General features: G+C 39.3%; 1 protein-coding gene across 2 annotated transcripts in view; it reads right to left on the bottom strand.

The window, feature by feature from the left end:
• Positions 1–16,864: 16,864 nt before the first annotated feature.
• Positions 16,865–21,571, bottom strand: part of EDEM1 (ER degradation enhancing alpha-mannosidase like protein 1) — a 32,327-nt gene continuing 27,620 nt past the window's right edge. The window contains exons 12-13 of one of the 2 annotated variants that reach the window (XR_010067078.1): positions 20,011–20,202; positions 16,865–19,293 (exon numbers count right to left, since the gene is read on the bottom strand). Coding sequence is in view for 1 of the 2 variants with exons in the window: in XM_063291612.1 (XP_063147682.1) it covers positions 20,113–20,202 (90 nt within the window). In the remaining variant the exon portion in view is untranslated. Of the gene's footprint in view, positions 20,203–21,571 lie in introns of both variants that reach the window. The other variant, XM_063291612.1, reaches the window with a different exon arrangement.

The following is a 21,571-nucleotide window of genomic DNA, read 5'->3' as shown; positions in this document are numbered from 1 at the left end:
CCAGTCTCTCTCAGCCCAGCTCGGTGCAATGTAGACTAGCCTCCTCGTGGTGCACCCCAGGCAATGTGACTTGTCACGGCTAAATAGTCTACACATCTGGCTGCTGGACCTCACAAGGATTTCCCAGCAAGAAAAAGCAGCATGAACATTGAACTGCTAGGCCATACCATTAAAAAAAAATGTAGGTCAGTTTGTCCTTGTATGGGCCATAACCTGATCAACAGAAAGATCCATTCCATTTGTGAGATCAAAAGGGACTACAAACTCTTTGCAGGGAGAAAAAATTGAAAACTAGGAAAGGAAATAACATACTACATGTAGTTTACTTCAAAGCATTTTTACTCTTCTTCATTCATACAATTCACTATAATAAAATTGTAACATTAGACAGAATATTTATTAAAAAACAACTTAAGATAAAGTCAGTAGCTTTAAAAATGCATGAACATAGGATAAAAATTAGAACTACAGTATATGTGAAGCCATTAAAGGATGGGAAAATAGAACTGTCTTGGTCTGTCATTTAAAATACATTTGGGGTACAAGAAGTTCACAAATCAGGGTGCCACCTAACTTCCAAACTGCACAAATTTGGAAAAGGGGCCTCCTCTTTTAAATGCGGGATAGGTTTACTAAGATTTTGCCTATTTATTTTGGCAATATTGGATAACTATTCTACTTCATTGCCTAACTTGATATGGGTTATTCAACAATTTAATAAATATTCAGGTTATAAGATTAATTTAGAAAAATCTAATTTACTTCTTTGGGATTTAATATATCAACAGAATTATCCTGAGAGACTGGAAAATTAGTAATACTTTACTTATCAAAAACTGGGTACAAGAAATATGTATTGTAAATTTTATATTTTATAAAAATAGACAAATATTTATGTGTAATTTGATATGTTGTTGTTAAATATGTATGTAATAAGATCCAATCTGGTGTAGAGGTTAAGGCACCAAGCTAGAAACTGGGAGACCATGAGTTCTAATCCCACTTTAGGCAGGAAGCCAGTTGAGTGACCTTGGGCCAGTCCCTCTCTGGAGATGTTTTTCTTTTATGTACTTTGTATTATAACTGAACATTTCATTAGATTATCTTCACAAAGGCCTCTTTTAAAGAGTCTACTTTGTTTTTTACTGTAGTCAGCAGCTCGAAGATAGAAAGCACAGTTTGTGCTGTCAGCAGGCTTTGTCTGGTTAAAAAGCCAGTTATATTTTCGTTCTTTAGGTTTATCAAGTTTGTGTTCTCACTCCCATCCTGCGAAAGCTGTGCAGCTGCAGAACAGATAGCAGCAGTCTGTTCAAGTGAGGAGGGTGCATCCTCTTCCGTAGAAGAGGAGAGATCTATGAGTTGTTGGCTTTCAATCTCTGCTTGTAAATCCCACTCTAGTGCGTCGTGTCCATCCAGGAGATTGGAGGGGATTAGATTACTTACAGGAGATTGCTGCCTGCTTGTTTAGGTAGCTGTCCACTTTCAGCTGTTTCATGGGCTTGGAAGTAGCTTGGGTTGTGGAATGTGTGCAGTGTCTCTTCTTTCTGTTCCCCATGATGATTAATAATGTCCCTGAGTTTTCCTCTACTCTTTCTGTACATTGAGGGTTCCAATAAAGCAGCATCAGTCTGTCACATTGGAGGGGTAAATATAAAATTGCACACCACAATATTTACTTTCAGCCAGAGATCAGGCCAAGGCAATATTTAAACAAAGAGTTTTGGATGTTAATGCCCAAACCGATATTGAGTCCCTTGCAAACATTATGTCGTTGAAATGGCTGGCTAAGAATAAAATGTCCTTTCAAATAGAAAAATACCTGACAATGGGCCTGGCTCAATACCATAGGATAGCTCTTACCAAAGCAAGATTTGAGCAGCTACATTCTATGGTCAAATACGGACGATTCCACCAAGTGCCTTACCATGAGAGACCATGTGTTTGTGGAGCACCCGAAGTAGAAGACATTGCACATGTCTTATTTAACTGCCAATTATACACCCCAGCAAGGGCTCAGTACCTCCAGACACTACTTGACAGAACTGTTGGCAGAGTGCTAGAAAGCATTTGGCCCAGGAGAGATCAGAAAAGTCACACACCATGCATTTCTATAAAAATAAATTTATTTCCAGAAAGCACAGAAACATATTTACAGGCTTCTGCATTCTCACAGGCTCTCAAAGAGGAGAGATTTCTCCCTGAGCTGCATACTCTCTACAAACCCAAAGAGAAGGAACACTGAAACCAAGCTAACTGCCCTTGCTTCAGGCTATTAACAACTATTAACACCTGAAAAGAAGACAATTAAATCAACCTTCTCACCCGGCCAAAATCATTTGTTACCATAGTAACCTTAATCTGTAGCAGAAAACAATATACCAAACACTCCCCTTTTTATGCTACAGAATGAGATGCAGACCAATTTGCTTTGTTAACTCTTTGTGTCTTAGTACAGCAAGAGGTTTGGTTAAAATATCAGCAATCATGCCTTTTGATTCACAATATTTCAACATTATTTCTCCTTTGGCTATCATATCTTTGATATATTGATATCTAATATCAATATGTTTTGTCCTATTCTTGCAAGCTTCAGATTTGCCATAACAATGCAAGCTTGATTATCCTCATAAACAGTTAGAGGCTGGTTCACTTCCATGCCTATGTCTTTTAACAACTGTTTAAACCATATAACCTCATTACAGGTTTGTGCTAGAGAATAAAACTCTGCTTCTGCAGTGGAAAGAGCAACAAGTGTTTGCTTTCTAGAACGCCAGCCTAAGCTTGACCCAGCAAATTGAATTAAAATCCCAGAAGTGGATTTCCTGTCACTGACATCTGCTCCCCAGTCAGAATTGGCAAAAGCCTGCAATTTCTCTGTTCCATAGGCATTTAGCTTCAGGCAATAATTCTTTGTTCCTTGCAAATACCTCATTAACCTCTTCAATGCTGCTTTTCCAGTAGACATAGGCTTCTCTACCTGTCTACTTAAAATGGCCACAGAATTTGAGATATCTGGCCGAGAGTGATTTGCAATGTACAGTAAACTTCCAATTGCAGATCTATATTTGTCTGCCTCAGTTAATTGAGTTGCTCCTATATCTTTCTGAAAATCTGTTATCATCGGAATAGAGACTAGTTTACAGTCTTACATATTAAAATCCTCTAGGAGCTTTTGAATTTTACTACGTTGGCTGAACAGAAAGCTACCATCCTTCTCCCTGTGTATTTCCAAGCCTAGGTAATTTGTTACTGTTCCAAGGCTTTTTAATGTGAAATGGCTTTTCACGCAGGCTTCAAAATCAAACCTTTGTTTCTGTGTTGATATGAACAGCAGCAAATCATCCACATAAATGCACAGATACATACAGCCTTGTTTGTCCTTCTTCATATATACACATGGATCTGCTTTTCCTTTTTCAAAACCAAAATTCTGCAGTTTTTCATCTAATTTTTGGTTCCAGGATCTAGCAGCCTATTTTAACCCATAGATTGACTTCTGCAGTTCACAGACAAGATTCTCCCCTTTTTCATAGCCATGGGGTTGCTGCCTGTATAATTTCTGGTCTAAATCACCATAGAGAAATGCAGTTTGAATGTCATAGTGGTTAACTGACATTCCTTTCAGTGCAGCAATTTTTAACAGTAATCTAATTGATTCACCTTTAGTAACTGGTGCAAAAGTCTTGTCAAAGTCTAAATCTTTCCTTTGAGTGAACCCTTTTGCAACTAACCTTGCTTTATATTTTTGGATTTTGCCATCAGCATCCCTTTTCAATTTGAAAACCCACCTACAACCTAGACAGCATTCATTGGGAGGTAGATTTACCAGTTTCCATGTTTTATTTTCTTTCAAGGATGCTAACTCCTGTTGCATGGCAAAATGCCAATTTTGGGCAATCTCAGGTGGTAAAGCATTCACTTCTTCTAAAGACCAGGTTCTGTGAATATGTGAAAAGCCTTTACTGTTTCAGCCTGAAAACGTGATGGAGGAACGCCTTTATTACTCCTCTGAGATCTGCTGAGGTAATACAGGGCTTAAATTTGACTCCTATCACTGTCCTGAGAAGCATCTGTCTCATCAGACAGATCTCCACTTTGCTTTTCTGGTTTAATGTCCTCATCAGGCAAAAGATCACCTATCAGCAAGTCCTTGCTGTTCTCTTGTGGTGGTCAGATCAACTGGAGAGCTAGAATTTAATCTCCCCCAGTTTTGTTCAGCAAAAGAAGGCCTTTTGCTAATTATCAATTTTCTCCCACTATGAACCTAGCTCCTCTGGCTTTGTTCATAGCCAACAAAGATGGCTTTCTTTGTTGTGGGGCCTCCTTTCCTTCTCTGTTGTTTTGGAATATGAACCCATGCAGTGCTACCAAACACTCTTAGATGTTTACCTTTGGTTTCACACCATAAAACAAATGGAACTGGAGTGTCCTGAATCACAGAGTTATACAATCTGTTTTGCATATAACAGGCAGTCGGACATTGCCTCTGCCCCATACTTAAAAGATAAATGTGAATCTTTAAGCATGCATTCCATCGCATTTTGCAAGGTTCTGCCCTTTCTTTCAGCAACAACATTTTGCTGAGGGGTGTAAGGGTTAGAAAGAATTTGTTCTATCCCCTTTTCCACTAGGAACCTTCTGAATTTGTGAGAAAGGTACTCTCCTCCTCGATCACACTGGAGTGCAGATACAGGCCTAGGGAATTTTCTATTTGCCCATCGTCACAAAACCTTTAGAATTTCTCAAATGGCCTTCATCTTTAGTGTTTTAAGATGTAGATAATGTGTATCTTGAGAAATCATCAATGATGGTCATTGCATACCTTGCTTGTCCAAGACTTGGAGCAAAAGGACCAATAATGTCAGAGTGTACAATTTCCAGAGGTCTAGTTGTAACTCTGTCACTGTGCTTACTCACAGGAGCTTTTAGTGTTTTGCACTCTTTGCAAACTACACAGTCTAAGTATTTATCACAGGGTTTTATCTTTAGGTCAGCACACAGCTGTGGCATTTGTGCTATATACTTGAAATTAGCATGACCAAATCTCCTGTGCATCAGGTGTACACATTGGTCATGATATGGCGTGTTGCCAACTGCAGCCACTTGGCTTCCTTGCATTTTGCACAATGTACAAGGAGTCTTTTAACATACCAGTAGCACACAATTTCCCATTTTTACGTATCTCACAACCATTTTTCTTAAATGTTATGGTATACCCTGTTGCAGCCAATTGTGCCACAGATAAAAGGTTTGACTGTAAATTTGGCACATACAACACACCTTTTACAGTTTCTCCCAAGCAGGATAAATACAAGTCACCTTGTCCCATAATTTTGGTCACAGACCCATCAGCCAAAGATACACTTTGTCTGTTTGTTTTAGACAGTGACACAAAAGAGCTTTTACAATTACATAAATGACAGTTGGCCCCAGAATCTAACACCCATACATCAGAATTACCCTTCTCAGCAACCTGTGCAATTTGGGTTGTCTGAAGAGCCTTCTTCTGTGTTGCCCTTGTGTTCTTCTTCTCTGTCTTTCTACTCTTGGGTCTCAAGGCACAGTCTTTCTGCAAATGTCCAGCTGAACCACAAGTTCACTGGCTGGCTAGCGCTGTAGCCTCAGCTTCTTTTTCTCTTCTTTTCCCTTGTTTTCTGATGCTACAGCTTTCCAGAAGAGATGGGGGGATCTTTCCTCTCTCTTCTCCCATTCAGTGAGTAAGCGCTGTGTAACATACGATGGGGTGAGGTCTGCTTCAGGCATGGCCTCCAGGGTACAAATCAGTGTGTCCCATGTTTCATTCAGTGAGGACAGGAGGATATAGGATTTTGTGAGAGGTGTAAATTCCATTCCTCTCTCCTGCAGCTCAACAAACAGCTGCTGACTATAATGCAGGTGCTCAGGAAGGCTGTCTCCTTCTGCAAGGTAGGCTTTGTACAGCATTTTTGTCAGGGTAACTTTACTCCCTGCTGTTGCCTTTACATACAAGTCTCTCAAAGCGTCCCAAAGTTGCTTTGCAGACTGCATACCTCGCACATGGACTAGCCGATTGTCCTCAACTCCCAGGACAATGGTGGCTCTAGCCCGCTCATCCTGTCTAAGCCATTCAGCACTGGGATTTTGGGAGGTTTGCTCACCAATTGGCAGCCAAAGATTCTCTCTGCGAAGATACATTTCCATCTCCAGGGCCCAATTCAAATAGTTGGTCTCTGATAGGTGCTCCAGAGGCATCGCTGAGGGCTGGGAGGCAGCCATGGCTTCTTCCTTCTTTTGCAAGTCACCTCAGCTGGCTTCTTTTTCCTGTAGGCCGGCAGTTGCTGGAAAATCTCCAGGCGGCTCCAAAGAAAAATCTTCACAGGTCTTTGCTACCTGCCTTTAAAAATGTGCATGAGGTGTGGAGCTGATCTCTCTGCTCTCTCTGGGGTTTCCTTGGGCTTCTTACTGGGTTTACTGGGCCCATAATCTCTTGCAGAGTGCTGGAAAACATTTGGCCCAGAGAGATCAGAAAAATCACACACCAGGCATTTCTATAAAAATAAATTTATTTACAGAAAGCACAAAAACATATTTACAGGCTTGTGCATTCACACACGCTCTCAGAGAAGAGCAAGCTGCTTACTCAGCTGCAAGGCTAAAAAACTAAACAAAAGTCCTGCAAGCTGCCTTCCCCTCAGGCAATGCAACTATTAACACCTAAACTGAGGACTATTAAATTTGACCTCTTCACCAGGCCGATGCTTAAGGAAGTACTTAATTACCATGGTAGCCAAGAGCAGAAAAAAATGCCAACATAAAAAAAAGGGTAGGGAATTTCCAGACATGACAAGGTTACCTTGCCAGGAAGTCTTAAACTACCCTTGAGAATTCTAAATGACAATTTAATAGTTTCAGTTTTGGTATTTATAATTAAAACGCTGGAGTTTCATAGCTGCTTCAGACAAGTGTTCTGGTTTCGACCATCAAGACATCTGCATTTGGTAATCTTTGGTACCTGCCCTTTTGAGAAAAACCATAGATATTACTGAACTACACCTTGTAGATAGCATTGTTGGTTCTATCACAAATCCTTTGACGGACACCTGGGCTTTTGAAACCAGATACTTAAATGAAATAGTCCTGTAAATAGATGGTTTCCCTCTCAACCTGCAGATCTGAAACTGCTCTTTGCTCCCTGAAACACTTTTGCAAGTGTCCTACAGGTTGAAAAATGTCCTGTCTGCTATCCAGAGTGCCAAATAACCCCAGCTGGCATTTTGAGTGCTCCTTGAATAAGATGAATGCACAGTAAGGAGGTATAGTTATCTGATGGAATCACTAATATTTGCAATCAACCACGATGAGAAAATGAGCTTCATATATACCGGAATTGAAATGCTGCTGTATGGTATTACTTTAACCGAGGACTGACCTCTAATTAGCAAGTACAAACAGGTTTTCCTGCCACGTGTAACTGGGCTTTAATTCACATATAAGTACTTACTTATCTGAAGCATTTATATTTGCTCTTTAAGTCTGAGTTCTTCAGCAAAGGATCGTTACCTTGTCGTGGTGCTGGAGCTTGAGCACCTCAATGATGCCATGAGCTAAACCGTGAAGGGCCACCCAAGACGGGAAGGTCATGACAGAGAGGTCAGACTAAATGCGATCCCTGGGGAAGGTAATGGCAACCCACCTCAGTATTCTTGCCGTGAAAACTAAATGGATCAGTACAACCAGAGATATGTCGGTATACCATCGGAAGATGAGACCCCCAGATCGGAAGATGGTCAAAATGCTACTGGGGAGGAACAGAGGATGAGCTCAACTAGCCCCAGACGTGATGACGCAGCTAGCTCAAAGCCGAAAGGACGGCTAGCGGCCGACGGTGCTGGTGGTGAACGGCGAATCCGATGTTCTAAGGATCAACACACCATCGGAACCTGGAATGTAAGATCTATGAGCCAGGGCAAATTGGATGTGGTTATTGGTGAGATGTCAAGATTAAAGATAGACATTCTGGGCGTCAGTGAACTGAAATGGACTGGAATGGGCCACTTCACATCAAATGACCACCAGATCTACTACTGCGGACAAGAGGACCACAGAAGAAATGGAGTAGCCTTCATAATTAATAGTAAAGTGGCTAAAGCAGTGCTTGGATACAACCCAAAAAACGACAGAATGATCTCAATTCGAATTCAGGGCAAGCCATCTAACATCACAGTGATCCAAATATACGCCCCAACCACAAATGCTGAAGAAGCTGAAGTAGAGCAGTTCTATGAGGATCTGCAGCACCTACTGGACAACACGCCTAAAAGAGATGTTATTTTCATCACAGGAGACTGGAATGCTAAGGTGGGCAGTCAAATGACACCTCGAATTACAGGTAAGTATGGCCTGGGAGAACAAAACGAAGCAGGACACAGGCTGATAGAATTTTGCCAAGACAATTCACTCTGCATAACAAACACTCTCTTCCAACAACCTAAGAGACGGCTTTATACATGGACTTCACCAGATGGACAACACTGAAATCAGATTGATTACATCCTTTGCAGCCAAAGGTGGTGGACATCTGTACAGTCGGTAAAAACAAGGCCTGGAGCTGACTGTAGTTCAGATCACGAACTTCTTCTTGCACAATTTAGGATCAGACTAAAGAGATTAGGGAAGACCCACAGATCAGCTAGATATGAACTCACTAATATTCCTAAGGAATATGCAGTGGAGGTGAAGAATAGATTTAAGGGACTGGACTTAGTAGATAGGGTCCCGGAAGAACTCTGGACAGAAGTTGGCAGCATTGTTCAGGAGGCGGCAACAAAATACATCCCAAAGAAAGAGAAAACCAAGAAGGCAAAATGGCTGTCTGCTGAGACACTAGAAGTAGCCCAAGAAAGAAGGAAAGCAAAATGCAACAGTGACCGGGGGAGATATGCCCAATTAAATGCAAAATTCCAGAGGTTAGCCAGAAGAGATAAGGAATTATTTTTAAACAAGCAATGCGCGGAAGTGGAAGAAGACAATAGAATAGGAAGGACAAGAGACCTCTTCCAGAACATTAGAAACATTGGAGGTAAATTCCAGGCAAAAATGGGTATGATCAAAAACAAAGATGGCAAGGACCTAACAGAAGAAGAAGAGATCAAGAAAAGGTGGCAAGAATATACAGAAAACCTGTATAGGAAGGATAACAATATCGGGGATAGCTTTGACAGTGTGGTCGGTGAGCTAGAGCCAGACATCCTGAAGAGTGAGGTTGAGTGGGCCTTAAGAAGCATTGCTAATAACAAGGCAACAGGAGACGACAGCATCCCAGCTGAACTGTTCAAAATCTTGCAAGATGATGCTGTCAAGGTAATGCATGCTATATGCCAGCAAATTTGGAAAACACAAGAATGGCCATCAGACTGGAAAAAATCAACTTATATCCCCATACCAAAAAAGGGAAACACTAAAGAATGTTCAAACTATCGAACAGTGGCACTCATTTCACATGCCAGTAAGGTAATGCTCAAGATCCTGCAAGGTAGACTTCAGCAGTTCATGGAGCGAGAATTGCCAGACGTACAAGCTGGGTTTAGAAAAGGCAGAGGAACTAGAGACCAAATTGCCAATATCCGCTGGATAATGGAAAAAGCCAGGGAGTTTCAGAAAAACATCTATTTCTGTTTTATTGACTATTCTAAAGCCTTTGACTGTGTGGACCATAACAAATTGTGGCAAGTTCTTAGTGGTATGGGGATACCAAGTCATCTTGTATGCCTCCTGAAGAATCTGTATAACGACCAAGTAGCAACAGTAAGAACAGACCACGGAACAACAGACTGGTTTAAGATTGGGAAAGGAGTACGGCAGGGCTGTATACTCTCACCCTACCTATTCAACTTGTATGCAGAACACATCATGCGACAAGCTGGCCTTGAGGAATCCAAGGCTGGAGTTAAAATCTCTGGAAGAAACATTAACAATCTCAGATATGCAGATGATACCACTTTGATGGCTGAAAGTGAAGAGGAACTGAGGAGCCTTATGATGAAGGTGAAAGAAGAAAGTGCAAAAGCTGGCTTGCAGCTAAACTTCAAAAAAACCAAGATTATGGCAACCAGCTTGATTGATAACTGGCAAATAGAGGGAGAAAATGTAGAAGCAGTGAAAGACTTTGTATTCCTAGGTGCGAAGATTACCGCAGATGCTGACTGCAGTCAGGAAATCAGAAGACGCTTAATCCTTGGAAGAAGAGCAATGACAAATCTCAATAAAATAGTTAAGAGCAGAGACATCACACTGACAACAAAGGCCCGCATAGTTAAAGCAATGGTGTTCCCTGTAGTAACATATGGCTGCGAGAGCTGGACCATAAGGAAGGCTGAGCGAAGGAAGATCGATGCTTTTGAACTGTGGTGTTGGAGGAAAATTCTGAGAGTGCCTTGGACTGCAAGAAGATCCAACCAGTCCATCCTCCAGGAAATCAAGCCAGACTGCTCACTTGAGGGAATGATATTAAAGGCAAAACTGAAATACTTTGGCCACATAATGAGAAGACAGGACACCCTGGAGAAGATGCTGATGCTAGGGAGAGTGGAAGGCAAAAGGAAGAGGGGCCGACCAAGGGCAAGATGGATGGATGATATTCTAGAGGTGACGGACTCGTCCCTGGGGGAGCTGGGGGTGTTGACGACCGACAGGAAGCTCTGGCGTGGGCTGGTCCATGAAGTCACGAAGAGTCGGAAGCGACTAAACGAATAAACAACAAAGTCTGAGTTATATGTTGCAATGAAAGAACAGTGCCTATTCCACTCCAATCCTAGTCTAACACCTTAATCACTATACCTTAATCACATTAGTCAAATATCTTAAAGAAGAGTTGTGTTGAAATCAATCTATGCTTCAAGACTTCTTGAAGATGACTGAGCCCACTTAGGTCTCCCCTTAAGGCACTGACTGAGGAAAATTGCTGCTGGAGTAGGTGACCATTTGCTTTGATCCCCTGATTTCAAGCTCTTTTAGTCTTGAACACAAACATTTAACATCTCCTTTTAGGGGGAGATGGGCAGTGACAGAAATGTGAAAAATAAATAAATAAACATAGGACAGAGCACTAAACTGTAACTGCCAGCTCCCTGGGCATATTTCCTAGGGTTGTTGGCAACTATAGGGTAGTGCCACCTGTAATGCCAAAGGTTGCTTACTCTTGGTTTAAGACCAAATTTCACCCTACTATTGTTCATTTCTAGAGATAATGAATCCCAACACAACATTTTTCATGAACTATTAATATGAAGAATTAAACATGTCAATTACCATGTTTATGAAACATTAATGGCATTAAATTTTACATTACAGCAGTCCTCTAGATCTCAGCATGGAAATAACAGAAACAAATGTCATTGAAGAATGATAGTGGCATGGCCACTAAGGGTCAGTTCACCTCACACTGTATGAGGTGTGTTGATTTTTTATCACTTGTTTTTATGTGCTTATCAAATCTATATAGCTGCGCATCTCACAAACATGACCCTGGGTGGCCTACAATAAAAACAGAACAATTACAACGAAACTTTCAAACCCATTAAACAATTAAAACATAAATATAACTAAAACCACAAGAGAGTGCCTTCAAGATCTTACATGCAATATAGCTATTTCATGGGGTCCCTATTTCCATGGGATCCCCAAACCTGCTGACAAAACCAAGTTTTAAGGGATTTCTGAAAATCAGTAGGGTCACACCTCAGGTTGGGGATGATGTTCCACAGGGCAGGTACCATGGCAGAGAAGGATCGTCTCCTGGCTACCATCAGATGAAACTCTTTAGCAGACAGGACCTGTAGCAAGCCCCTCCTGCCAGGCCTGATGGGAGGCAGTCCCTCAGATAACCTAGTCCCTTGCCATTTAGGGCTTTATAGCTCAAAACCAGCACCTTGAATTGAACCTGGAAGCAAAGTGGCAACTAGTGCAGCTCTTGTGCTGCAGCAAGTTTTTACATTAATTGATTGTATTTGTTGAAATGGTATTCTTATATTTTAATCATTTTTATTCTATTTCTACACCACCGTATGATATAAAATATCTTAAATAAGTCCTATATAATGCTTTGGAATCTGTTGCTCCACTTGTCATTGTTTGTCCACCAGCAGGAGGTGGTGTTACCCAGCAACTCAAAGTATGATGTGACATGTTTCAGAAGCAGAGCATAGAAGCCCAAGCAACCTACAGAAGCTTTGTGTTTGCAATTTTCTTTTCAAAAACTTATCTTGTGATGGCCCAAAGATTAGCCTTCCTTTTCACTGCCATAGCAAGTTAGATTTTAGCAAGCAGAAAGCCCTCAAAAGAGTTGGAAAAGCCTTATCAGAGCAAGAGAGGACCAGTCTGTGATACCTCAGTGTACAATTATCAGGTTGTTTCCAGTTTTCAGAATACCTTTTGGGAAAGCATGGAAAGCTAAAACAAAATGGGCAGAATTTAGGCATTTCCTAGGACTGTGCCTGGGTAAGGATTTTAATGTAACTTGTTTTCAGAACCATAGTTCTATTCTACTAAAGAGAAAGCAACTTCACCTCCCTCCCCCCCCCCTACCCTTCTCTTAACAATCAAAGATAGCTGGTATTATTTGGCCTTACTTAAATCCCATACAGATTATCTGGACACTAAGGTCTAAGATAATAAATCCTTTGATTGTAACAAGAGCTGTGTGTAGCTGTCTTCAGAAGAGACCGCAAACTGCCTATAGTGCATATTTGAAAAAGAGTAACCTGGAGTTACACTCGACATCAAATCCAAAGGGAATGAAGAATGTTGCAACATGGCTGCACTGAGTCATGTGTGGAGTGGGTGGCTATATAAATGGAATGAATGAATGAATGAATGAATGAATGAATGAATGAATGAATGGTTAGTTAGTTAGTTGTTATTCCCTCTCAGCCACGACTCTGTCCCTTTTTACAGTGGAAGTTTCCTCACTTTTTTTTTTTTTTTGCCTTCAAGTTGGTGTTGACTTCTGGTGACTGCCTGGACTAGTCCATGCATTTTAATTTGCAAGATTTCAGAAGTAGGTTGCCATTGCCTCCTTCCTAGGCCTGAGAAAAAGTGACTGGCCCCCACTGGCTTTGTGCCTAAGGCAGGACTAGAACTCATAACCTCCCAGTTTCTAGCCTGGTGCCTTAACCACTACACCAAACTGGCTGTATCTTCTAGAAGCTTTTAGGATGATCTAGTTGCTGTATTCCTGGCTGAAAAACTGATCTAGATTGCTTGTATAATACAACTCAGCTGTCCCCTAATGCTGTAAGAGTTTAACCTCTTTATCAGTTACATATAACTAGCTTGCATCTTGCATCAAGCCTATGAAAACAAATGCCACATTATATGAGCTTGCCTTTGAGGTGTCCCAAGGCTCTTGGTTTTATCTGATGCTGTACAACTGTGTTACATTGAAGCATAAATTGAAGCAAAACATTCCATTTTCATAAATGCTTGTGGTAGGCCATTGCCTTTCTGTTTAGGAGACTCCCTTCATTCAGTTGTTTCATCTTGCTCTGCCTGCATCTGTGCAAATCAGCCTGCGCTGACAACTTCATTTCCATTCCTTTCTTTAAACCCTCTTGTGGTGTTTCAAGGGATACATGCCATTATTCAAGAAAATTCTCGGCATGAAAGCATTGGTTGGTTTTAGGAACGTGGCTTCATTCATAAATGTAAGCACTTACTACAGATTCTCAAAACGGTAGGAAATGTTATTTCCCTTTTTTGTATTAAAAGTAAGCCTCTGACTTTTGCCTTGATTTAGGGTAACTTGGTCATTATCTAAAAAAAAGAAAGAAAGAGAAAGACTGACATCTATTATAGGCAGCAATAAAACTGTCCAGATGATCCATCTTGCTTTGGGCAGGGCTAAAAATCCTTGAACCGAAACATAACAATAAATCAGGTTGACAGGAATATTACAGACGTTATCTCTTGAAGTAGTGCTTCCTAGCCAAGATTCCTCATTTGTCTTCCCTTTGTTGCCTGTCAGGCAGTGGATCTGTCATTTCTGCCATGAGAAAAGTGAAGCTACTATATGCACATCTCCATCTGTAAAGCCAGCTGAATTCTTCTGCAGTCTAAATTCTGTTATGGCAAAATTGTATTTTTCTCTCACAGATACATGCACACAGAGCATCAACACAGAATGGCTGCCTTTTCTGGAAGATCAAGGTGGAAACCATTGAACTACATATGGCCTCCAGCTCCTCCTTTGCTACTTTCAGGGAGGCCAAATATCACATTTCCAAAATTCAGTGACAAATCAACAAAGGACCATTTTTAGGCCAAAAATGAAACAAAATAACAAACTGAAAAACACTGAACATAATCAGAATAATCATTTTTAAAACATGAGATCCTGGTCTGCAAAAATGTTGCCCATATATTGAACAAGGATGCTTGGATGCTGGCTGGGGAATTCTGTGGAATTCTGGGAGTTGAAGTCCACACATCTTCAAGTTGCCAAGGTTGAGAAATACTGTCTTAGAAAGAAAATAAAATTTACAGGATTTTCCCCAAATAATGGCGAATTGGAGTGGGACAGGGAATCATATTCCATTCCATAAGAACAGAAGGATTGCCTGTGCTGGAAAGCGTGGTAGATTAGCCTCCTTACCTGGGGAACGTAATCCTCTACACTGGCTTCATCTCAGTCCAGTGTTGAACTCCCTTTTCACTCTTTCCCTTTCCATTACAGGTACCCCTTCCTCTGATACTATCTCATCTGGTGGATTTTTTTCCTACTCCTTTTTTGCTATTTCTAAAGACAAGACTGTGTGTGTCAATCCATACTTGTTTCTGTGACTGAGAGTAGTTTGTGGGTTGGGTGAAAATGGTTGGTATAAGCAGAGTGAGATCAAGTACTTATGTAAATGAAGTGCCTTATTTTACAGGCCATTAATTTTCATTAGACGTTATTAATTCAATTATTTTTGTTCTAGTCCTGCCTTTTCTTCTGGGGAGGGGAGGGGCGTGGCTTTTGGAAGGCATACACACAGACATTTGCAAGTGTGTCACACACACACACTTATTGAGTGGCAGCACTGGAGGGAACCTCCATAATGGTTTTCAGCAGGATTTGGCAAGTTCTGGGAGCTGGGTATTGCACAGGGCTCTCTCTGTGGAATGTAACTTTTTCAATTTGCATCTTCTTTTAAGGAGTCCTCAAATGCAAGGTCATCTCCTTTATGAGTCCATCAGTATATAGGTTAGTTTTTTTAAGAGCTTTACTGCACCTTGAAGGGATGGATATACCTGTGTGAACAGATTATTTAGCAGTGTTCTATGCCCCTGATATGTGATTTCAAACTGGGTATGCTTAACAGCTGCTTTGAAATAAATTGACCATAAAGTGAGGAAAGAACATAGGAACAAAAAGAAAAAAAATCTACTGGAGAAGCCCAAGAGATATCACAGACTGTAATTTTGTTCCTCACAATGGGCAGCCAGATGTTTCTCGGGTTCTCCCACGAAAAAGTTGGAGACATACCATCTCCCAACACTGTTCCAGTGCAAGTGATATTTGGAGGCATGCTGTGCTCCAACTCCAAGGTACACTGACCTGAGATTAGAGTTGTCTCCTAGTCCTAATGTTTGAAAGGGATGGAGAAAAATTGTCAGTATGAAGAATGCAGAGTGGCAGCCAGTCTACCAGCCCAACTGTTCCACATGTCATTTGCTGCAACAGGAAAAAAACAAGCTTGTGATAACACTGGTAACAGTATTTCATTCTGAGGAAATGTTGGAAGCATTTCTCTTTTCTGGGTTAATTTAACCGAATTGCTCCAGTTACTACCCTCCCTCAAGAAATTTAAGAAGTAGTCCCCTAATTTTCTAACATATGACAAACTGCACTATAATTTGCACACAGTGGTAATATCTACAGTTTCTCTATCATCCTTGTTCAATCAGATTGGTCAATTGGTTCTCTTGTGTATTGATTAAAATGTTTTCAGTATTTGACTTTCCTAAAATTCAGTGCAGCCAGGGTGCCCTCTAGTGGTAACAAATCACACCTACAAGTCACAAAAGTAGTAAACAAGACATTTGACTCACACATAGATATATGTATGTAAACAGTGAACCAAATCCAATGCCACATGTCAGATTTGAAAAAGACAGGGTTTCTCCTCCCTTTGGTCTTCCTCTCAGCTATTCCAGAGGTTTGGATATTAATACTGACAAATGGGGTTCCTCCCACTGAATGCACATTACCCATTCTTCTGTAGCAGAATCTATGAACTGCCCTTAACAGCTTTCATAATGTCAGTTAATATATAAGTCACAATCTTGCATATATTAAACATTAGCTGAAAAACTTCGTACTTTTAAAGTATTTACAACTCTCACAATTCTGATCCTTAAAAAATATGATACCTTCTTTTTAATTTAAATATAAGAAAATCAGAACTCTTGAATATACACTGGCTTTTGGTTCTTAAGTCTAAGATTAATACACTCCCCTATCAATCTTACAGCACCTCGACTATTAGCAAGTTTAACACTGTATGCAGACAAATGAGGATATAGCTTGCATGTCTTCCCTTCACAAGTAATTTTTGTATTTTATATTGTTCTTAAATTAAGATGTGAAATCAGAAATATGAGATTTGATTGTCCTTAAACCTCACTAAATTTATGCTTTAGGCCTTTCATAGATTCACTGGATTCACCGGAAAAGCATGTTAAAGAGGACAAAACTGGACAGACTCAAGTAGTTCTCTCATGAGGGCTTCAAGTATTTAACGGCTGTAGTAAAGTTTATCCACTAATCTGGAAAACAAATTCCTTTTCCATGCAATATAATTTAGAACATTTTAGTATCTATAACTATTCAGAGATGACAGACAACAAGTTAAGAAATAATCCTTTAATACAAATTATATGTAAAATTTATTCATTTTTAAATATTTTCAATTTCTAGAACATTCTTTTTTAAAAATCAACCTTACCTCCCACACTATTAAATACATTTTGTAGCAATGTCACATTAGGCTAGAAAAATTCATATTGCACATTATAGTGAAAAATTCAGCCTGAAATTATGACTTGGCAAATTACCTGAACAATGTTTTAGACTTGGCCTTAACACTAATTTTGCAATAGAATGGTCAACTTATTTTTCATGAACTAAACATGGATTTTACTAGATAGAATTGGAAACCAGAAGATTCAAATTTTTCATTTGAAAAATTTGAGTTTGTCCTTCTATATTCTCTTCAGAAAGCTTTAAGGAAATCTTGATCGATTTGTCAAGTATCCATCTGAAATTATTACAACACCTGGGTAGAGTCAGAAATCAACTTCAAAGACAGAGATAATATGTGGTTCTCCAGAAATAGCTGGAGTGCAATGCCTAGCACTGATGGGGTTTGAACTCAACAAATCCAGAGACCTATATAGCCCACTGCTGCTCTACAGATACAACCTCATCGATTTCTATGTTCATCCTTACCAAACAGAATTATATTGATTCAATCACACTGTAGTACTTTTACTTGAGGTACACTTGGTTCTGTTAGTGCCATAAACTTCAGAAATTCAAACTTTAGTAACCTGATTAAAACAAAAACTTAAATCTTTAAAAAAAAAAAACCCTACATCTCAAATTATTACTTTACTTTAAAAAAATGAATAGTAAATTAAAATTTGGATACTTAACATTTTAGTAGGCACAAACTTTGAAAAGTGGTGTAGCAAGACAAGCAATCTGAACAGAAGAGGTTTAGTCCTCATACACATTAATGTGGATATGCTGCAAGAAGTTACATGCTTTGACAACATGATTACAGCAGTAAACCAGACTGCTTTGGTTTGCATTTTTTCCTCTTTATAATGAGTGCTTATTATGATCAGGATCCATGAAATTCATTCCTCAAACCAAGGAAGCATTAGGACCTTATTTGCTAAGTGCCAAACTGCTCAGAGTCAAGAGCAGACTGATAGCTGGGATGGATAAAGTCCAGTTGGATAAAGCTGAGAAATCTACTGAGCTAATAAAGAATGATGTGCATCTAAACCGACTCACGTTTTCCTACTTTAAAAGGCCATGATTCTAAAGGAATCTTACCTTCCGAGTACTGGATACTCCTTCTATCAATGCAGCTATTGTTAGAGTGCTGAATTCTGTAGGCTTAGCAGACCTGCTGACACTGAAGAACCAATCAATGGTCTCTTCACTTTGATCAACTACATGGTCCTAATACATTTGGGACATACCACTGAAAAAAATGTTGTTTGGCTTCTAAATCAGTACTGAAGTCAAACATTCTAGAGATAATTTTGGAGGAGGGAAGCAATTTAAATCTAGCCTCAGTCACAGATCGTTTTGTTTTTCACAGAATTTTATTCTACAGGGCTTCTGATCTGCCAGCTTTTTCAAGGAGTAGCAATTGTGAAATAGGAAAAGAACTTTAGGGGAAACAAAATCTATTAGGCAAACAGAACCCTACTTTGAGATCCCTGAGATATGTTGTTTGCCAAAGAGATTTAGCAATCCCTAATTATTTGTGATAAATTTTATCCAATTAACATAAAATGTGTTTTATAACAGCAAAATATACTTTATAGAGAATAAGAATGCATTATGTAATAAAAAGAATATTTACACTTGCAGCTTAAGGTGTGATCTAACTTATCTTGCTTCTGATCAGGAATTTAAGCCCAGTTTATTCTTTGATGAGAAATAGTAATAATCATGCTTCAACCTATTGAGAGATAATCCTCAAGAATATTAAAACTGTATTCTGTAATTGTACGAAGGCAGATACTTTGCTACTGGGAATAATTTGGGGGTGGGGAGGAGAACGTGAGAGAACATGAGAGATTTTATTCCTCAGAAATACATTAAGCCTACAGATACAGACATTTTGGTTCTTTCAGCCCAACCTTCTTAAAAATGACACACCTTCAGACAAATGAAAATTCTTGCCACAATTACTGAAGTTGAAATTAAAGGTTAGGACCTCTTTCTGAATTGGTTCCTCTCCATGTCCTCCAAATAAAAAAATACTTGTCCAGAGTAAAGTTTACAGTCGTATGTAAAATACTCAGTTCAAAATGCATCTGAAGAGAGTGCAATTCTCAAATATTCTTTCTGAAGCTAATAGAGTTTCAGAACACAGTTAGCCTAAAGTTATTTTCCTAGTCTTTTAGGAAAGACTGAGCTAAAATCCTTGGTTCTGTTCTGAGTCATAAAGTAACAAGGCACTAGTTCCAATAACTTGCATATTAGGACTGCACGGAATGTGAATACTTCAGTTGTGTATTAATTCAGGTTGATTTCTAGGAAAGGCATGAAAGAATAGATAAATACAAAACATAAGAATGTAGCAAGATTCTTCAAATCAGCAATGCAAGGCCACTCAGTGAGCGAAACCAGGTGGCTTTTTTTGCATTATCTTCCAGAAGGCACATTTAAAAAAGAAAAGAAAAATACCAGTCTCAGAAACTAGTAAACTCCATACACCCTTAGATGTGCAATTAAAATTAAGAACACTGTTTGCAACATCAACCAATAGTCCTGAACATAGTCCTCCAATAGCTTGGCTGGTACTGCAAGCTGCATTTCTATTATGATATATTCAGCAAGATATTTTAAGTAAACCAGAACTTCTAGCCGTTTTCCTACCTGAGCAATAATTAGTACTGTTTATTGCTTGAGAAACCTTTCAACTTGTGGGAGTAATTGCACATTCCCTTTTCTTTCTCTGACCCCAGTTTTTTAGAAATATATTTTAAATTGCAGGTTCTTTCCAAATGTTCTCTTTCAGAATACAAGTAAGTGATAGCAAGGCAGCATTTCAGGTGCAAGCCACTAAAGCAACCTCAACTCTAACCATCCACAGTATAAGCTCCAAAGTTTGATGCAGGAGATCTTAGTTTGTATTATGAAGACGCCATGTTTTACTCCACTTCAGTTACAATAACTGCAATCTAACATGGGATGCTCTTTTCAGCATGAGATCAAACTTTCGTTACAGTGAGTGACTACTTAAGCACCTGCATCTGCTGTGAGCTTTGTAGTTCAAGAGGGTCACAATCTTCGGAATAAGTTGTTGTCTTGCATCTTCTTAGGATTATTCACAGCTATTGAACAGCTATTCAGATCAAGCCCACCATCTGATCTATCTGTCTCATATAAATGCTCTTCAAAGGCAGCAGGTATCTTCTCTCATCTGGTACTCTGTTACACTGTAAATAGATTTTTTTAAGTTGAAATTGTGGATTCTCACATTTTCTAAAGTTCACTTTGGCAAAAACCACCTGTCAAAAAAGGATCTACCTAGAAAAGACAAGATGCTCAAATACTGCTTGTCATTTGAAGGTTCTCTCTTCAAAACTTTTCAAATGTGCAAATATTTTACATTCTGAGGTTAGAATGTAAAATACAACACACCTGTATCTTTAGAAATGCAGTGGGGAAACAGTCCACAATACTGACAGGTTTCCCTCTGAAGCAACACAAAATTAATTACATTGACTTTCACAAGGAATAAATATGTAATTTAACGGAAACGATCTACAGCAAATAATCAATTGAACGTATCTGTACTGCTTGTTAGTTATACAGCAATATAGAAAGAAAATAATTAAACATGGCTGTACTTGTTGAAAAAGTATCATTCTGACTAGCCAATCTGCTTCCCACCTCCAATTTGTTCAGATTAATTTAAGTATTACTTCTCCCATGGAAACGGATATGCATTCCCCCTTGCTAAACAAAACTTAGTAGATTTAAAATCCAACTAGAAAACAACTGAATACACTTTTTGTACCTACATTAAGGTAGACAACTTTAGTAAGGGTAAAAGCACCTTTAGCATTTGAGCAGCATGTTGGGAGCTGAACTCCCAAAAATGTGACACAAAAGAAAGTAAGTTAATTTAACTGAAAGTTAATTGAAAGTTAAATACGTAATATTTAATTTTCATTTAATTAGGTGACTGCCCCCTTTCCTCAGCATACATGCATACATATACTTTGATTTGCCTTGTATGCATTATATAGAGAGAGAGACAAAGTAGAATCCCTCCCTTTCAGTCTTGCAATGAAAAACTGGACATGTGCCACTACAGTCCTCCAGAATGGGTTCTGAAGCTCAGACTACCCCATCAACTGCCCTATGAACATGAATACTGCTGGCATTTCAAGAGGAAATAGGAATATATTAGGGATATGCACACTTTGAGAATGATTCCAAAGAAGTGCTTCAGTCTTCATGCAAACACTGCTCCCCTCCGCTATTCATTAAAACAGACTCTTTTTAGATTTCCACATAAGTGTGAAAAAGTCAGGGCACTTTTACAAAGAACAAAAAGCTGAACTGTGTCCAGAGTCCTTCTGAATCATTTCAAAGCATGCACAATGCTAGAATCTATATGCTACATAATAAAACCCTGCTTAGGACAGTAAGCAATATTAATTCTTATAACTTATTTAACTTGCCTTGCAGAAGTTGTTTATAGGTATGTTAGATTTCTATTGCACCTTTTCATTCACAAACTCAAGGCAGAATATATAGTGTTCCCTCCTCCTCTTTTCCTTGTGAAGTAGGTTAGGC

This window comes from Candoia aspera, chromosome 2 (genome assembly GCF_035149785.1).
Source record: "Candoia aspera isolate rCanAsp1 chromosome 2, rCanAsp1.hap2, whole genome shotgun sequence".
In the NCBI taxonomy this organism is placed as follows: domain Eukaryota; kingdom Metazoa; phylum Chordata; class Lepidosauria; order Squamata; family Boidae; genus Candoia; species Candoia aspera.
Note: the sequence above shows the minus strand (reverse complement) of the source record. Positions and strands in the feature narration are given on the sequence as shown.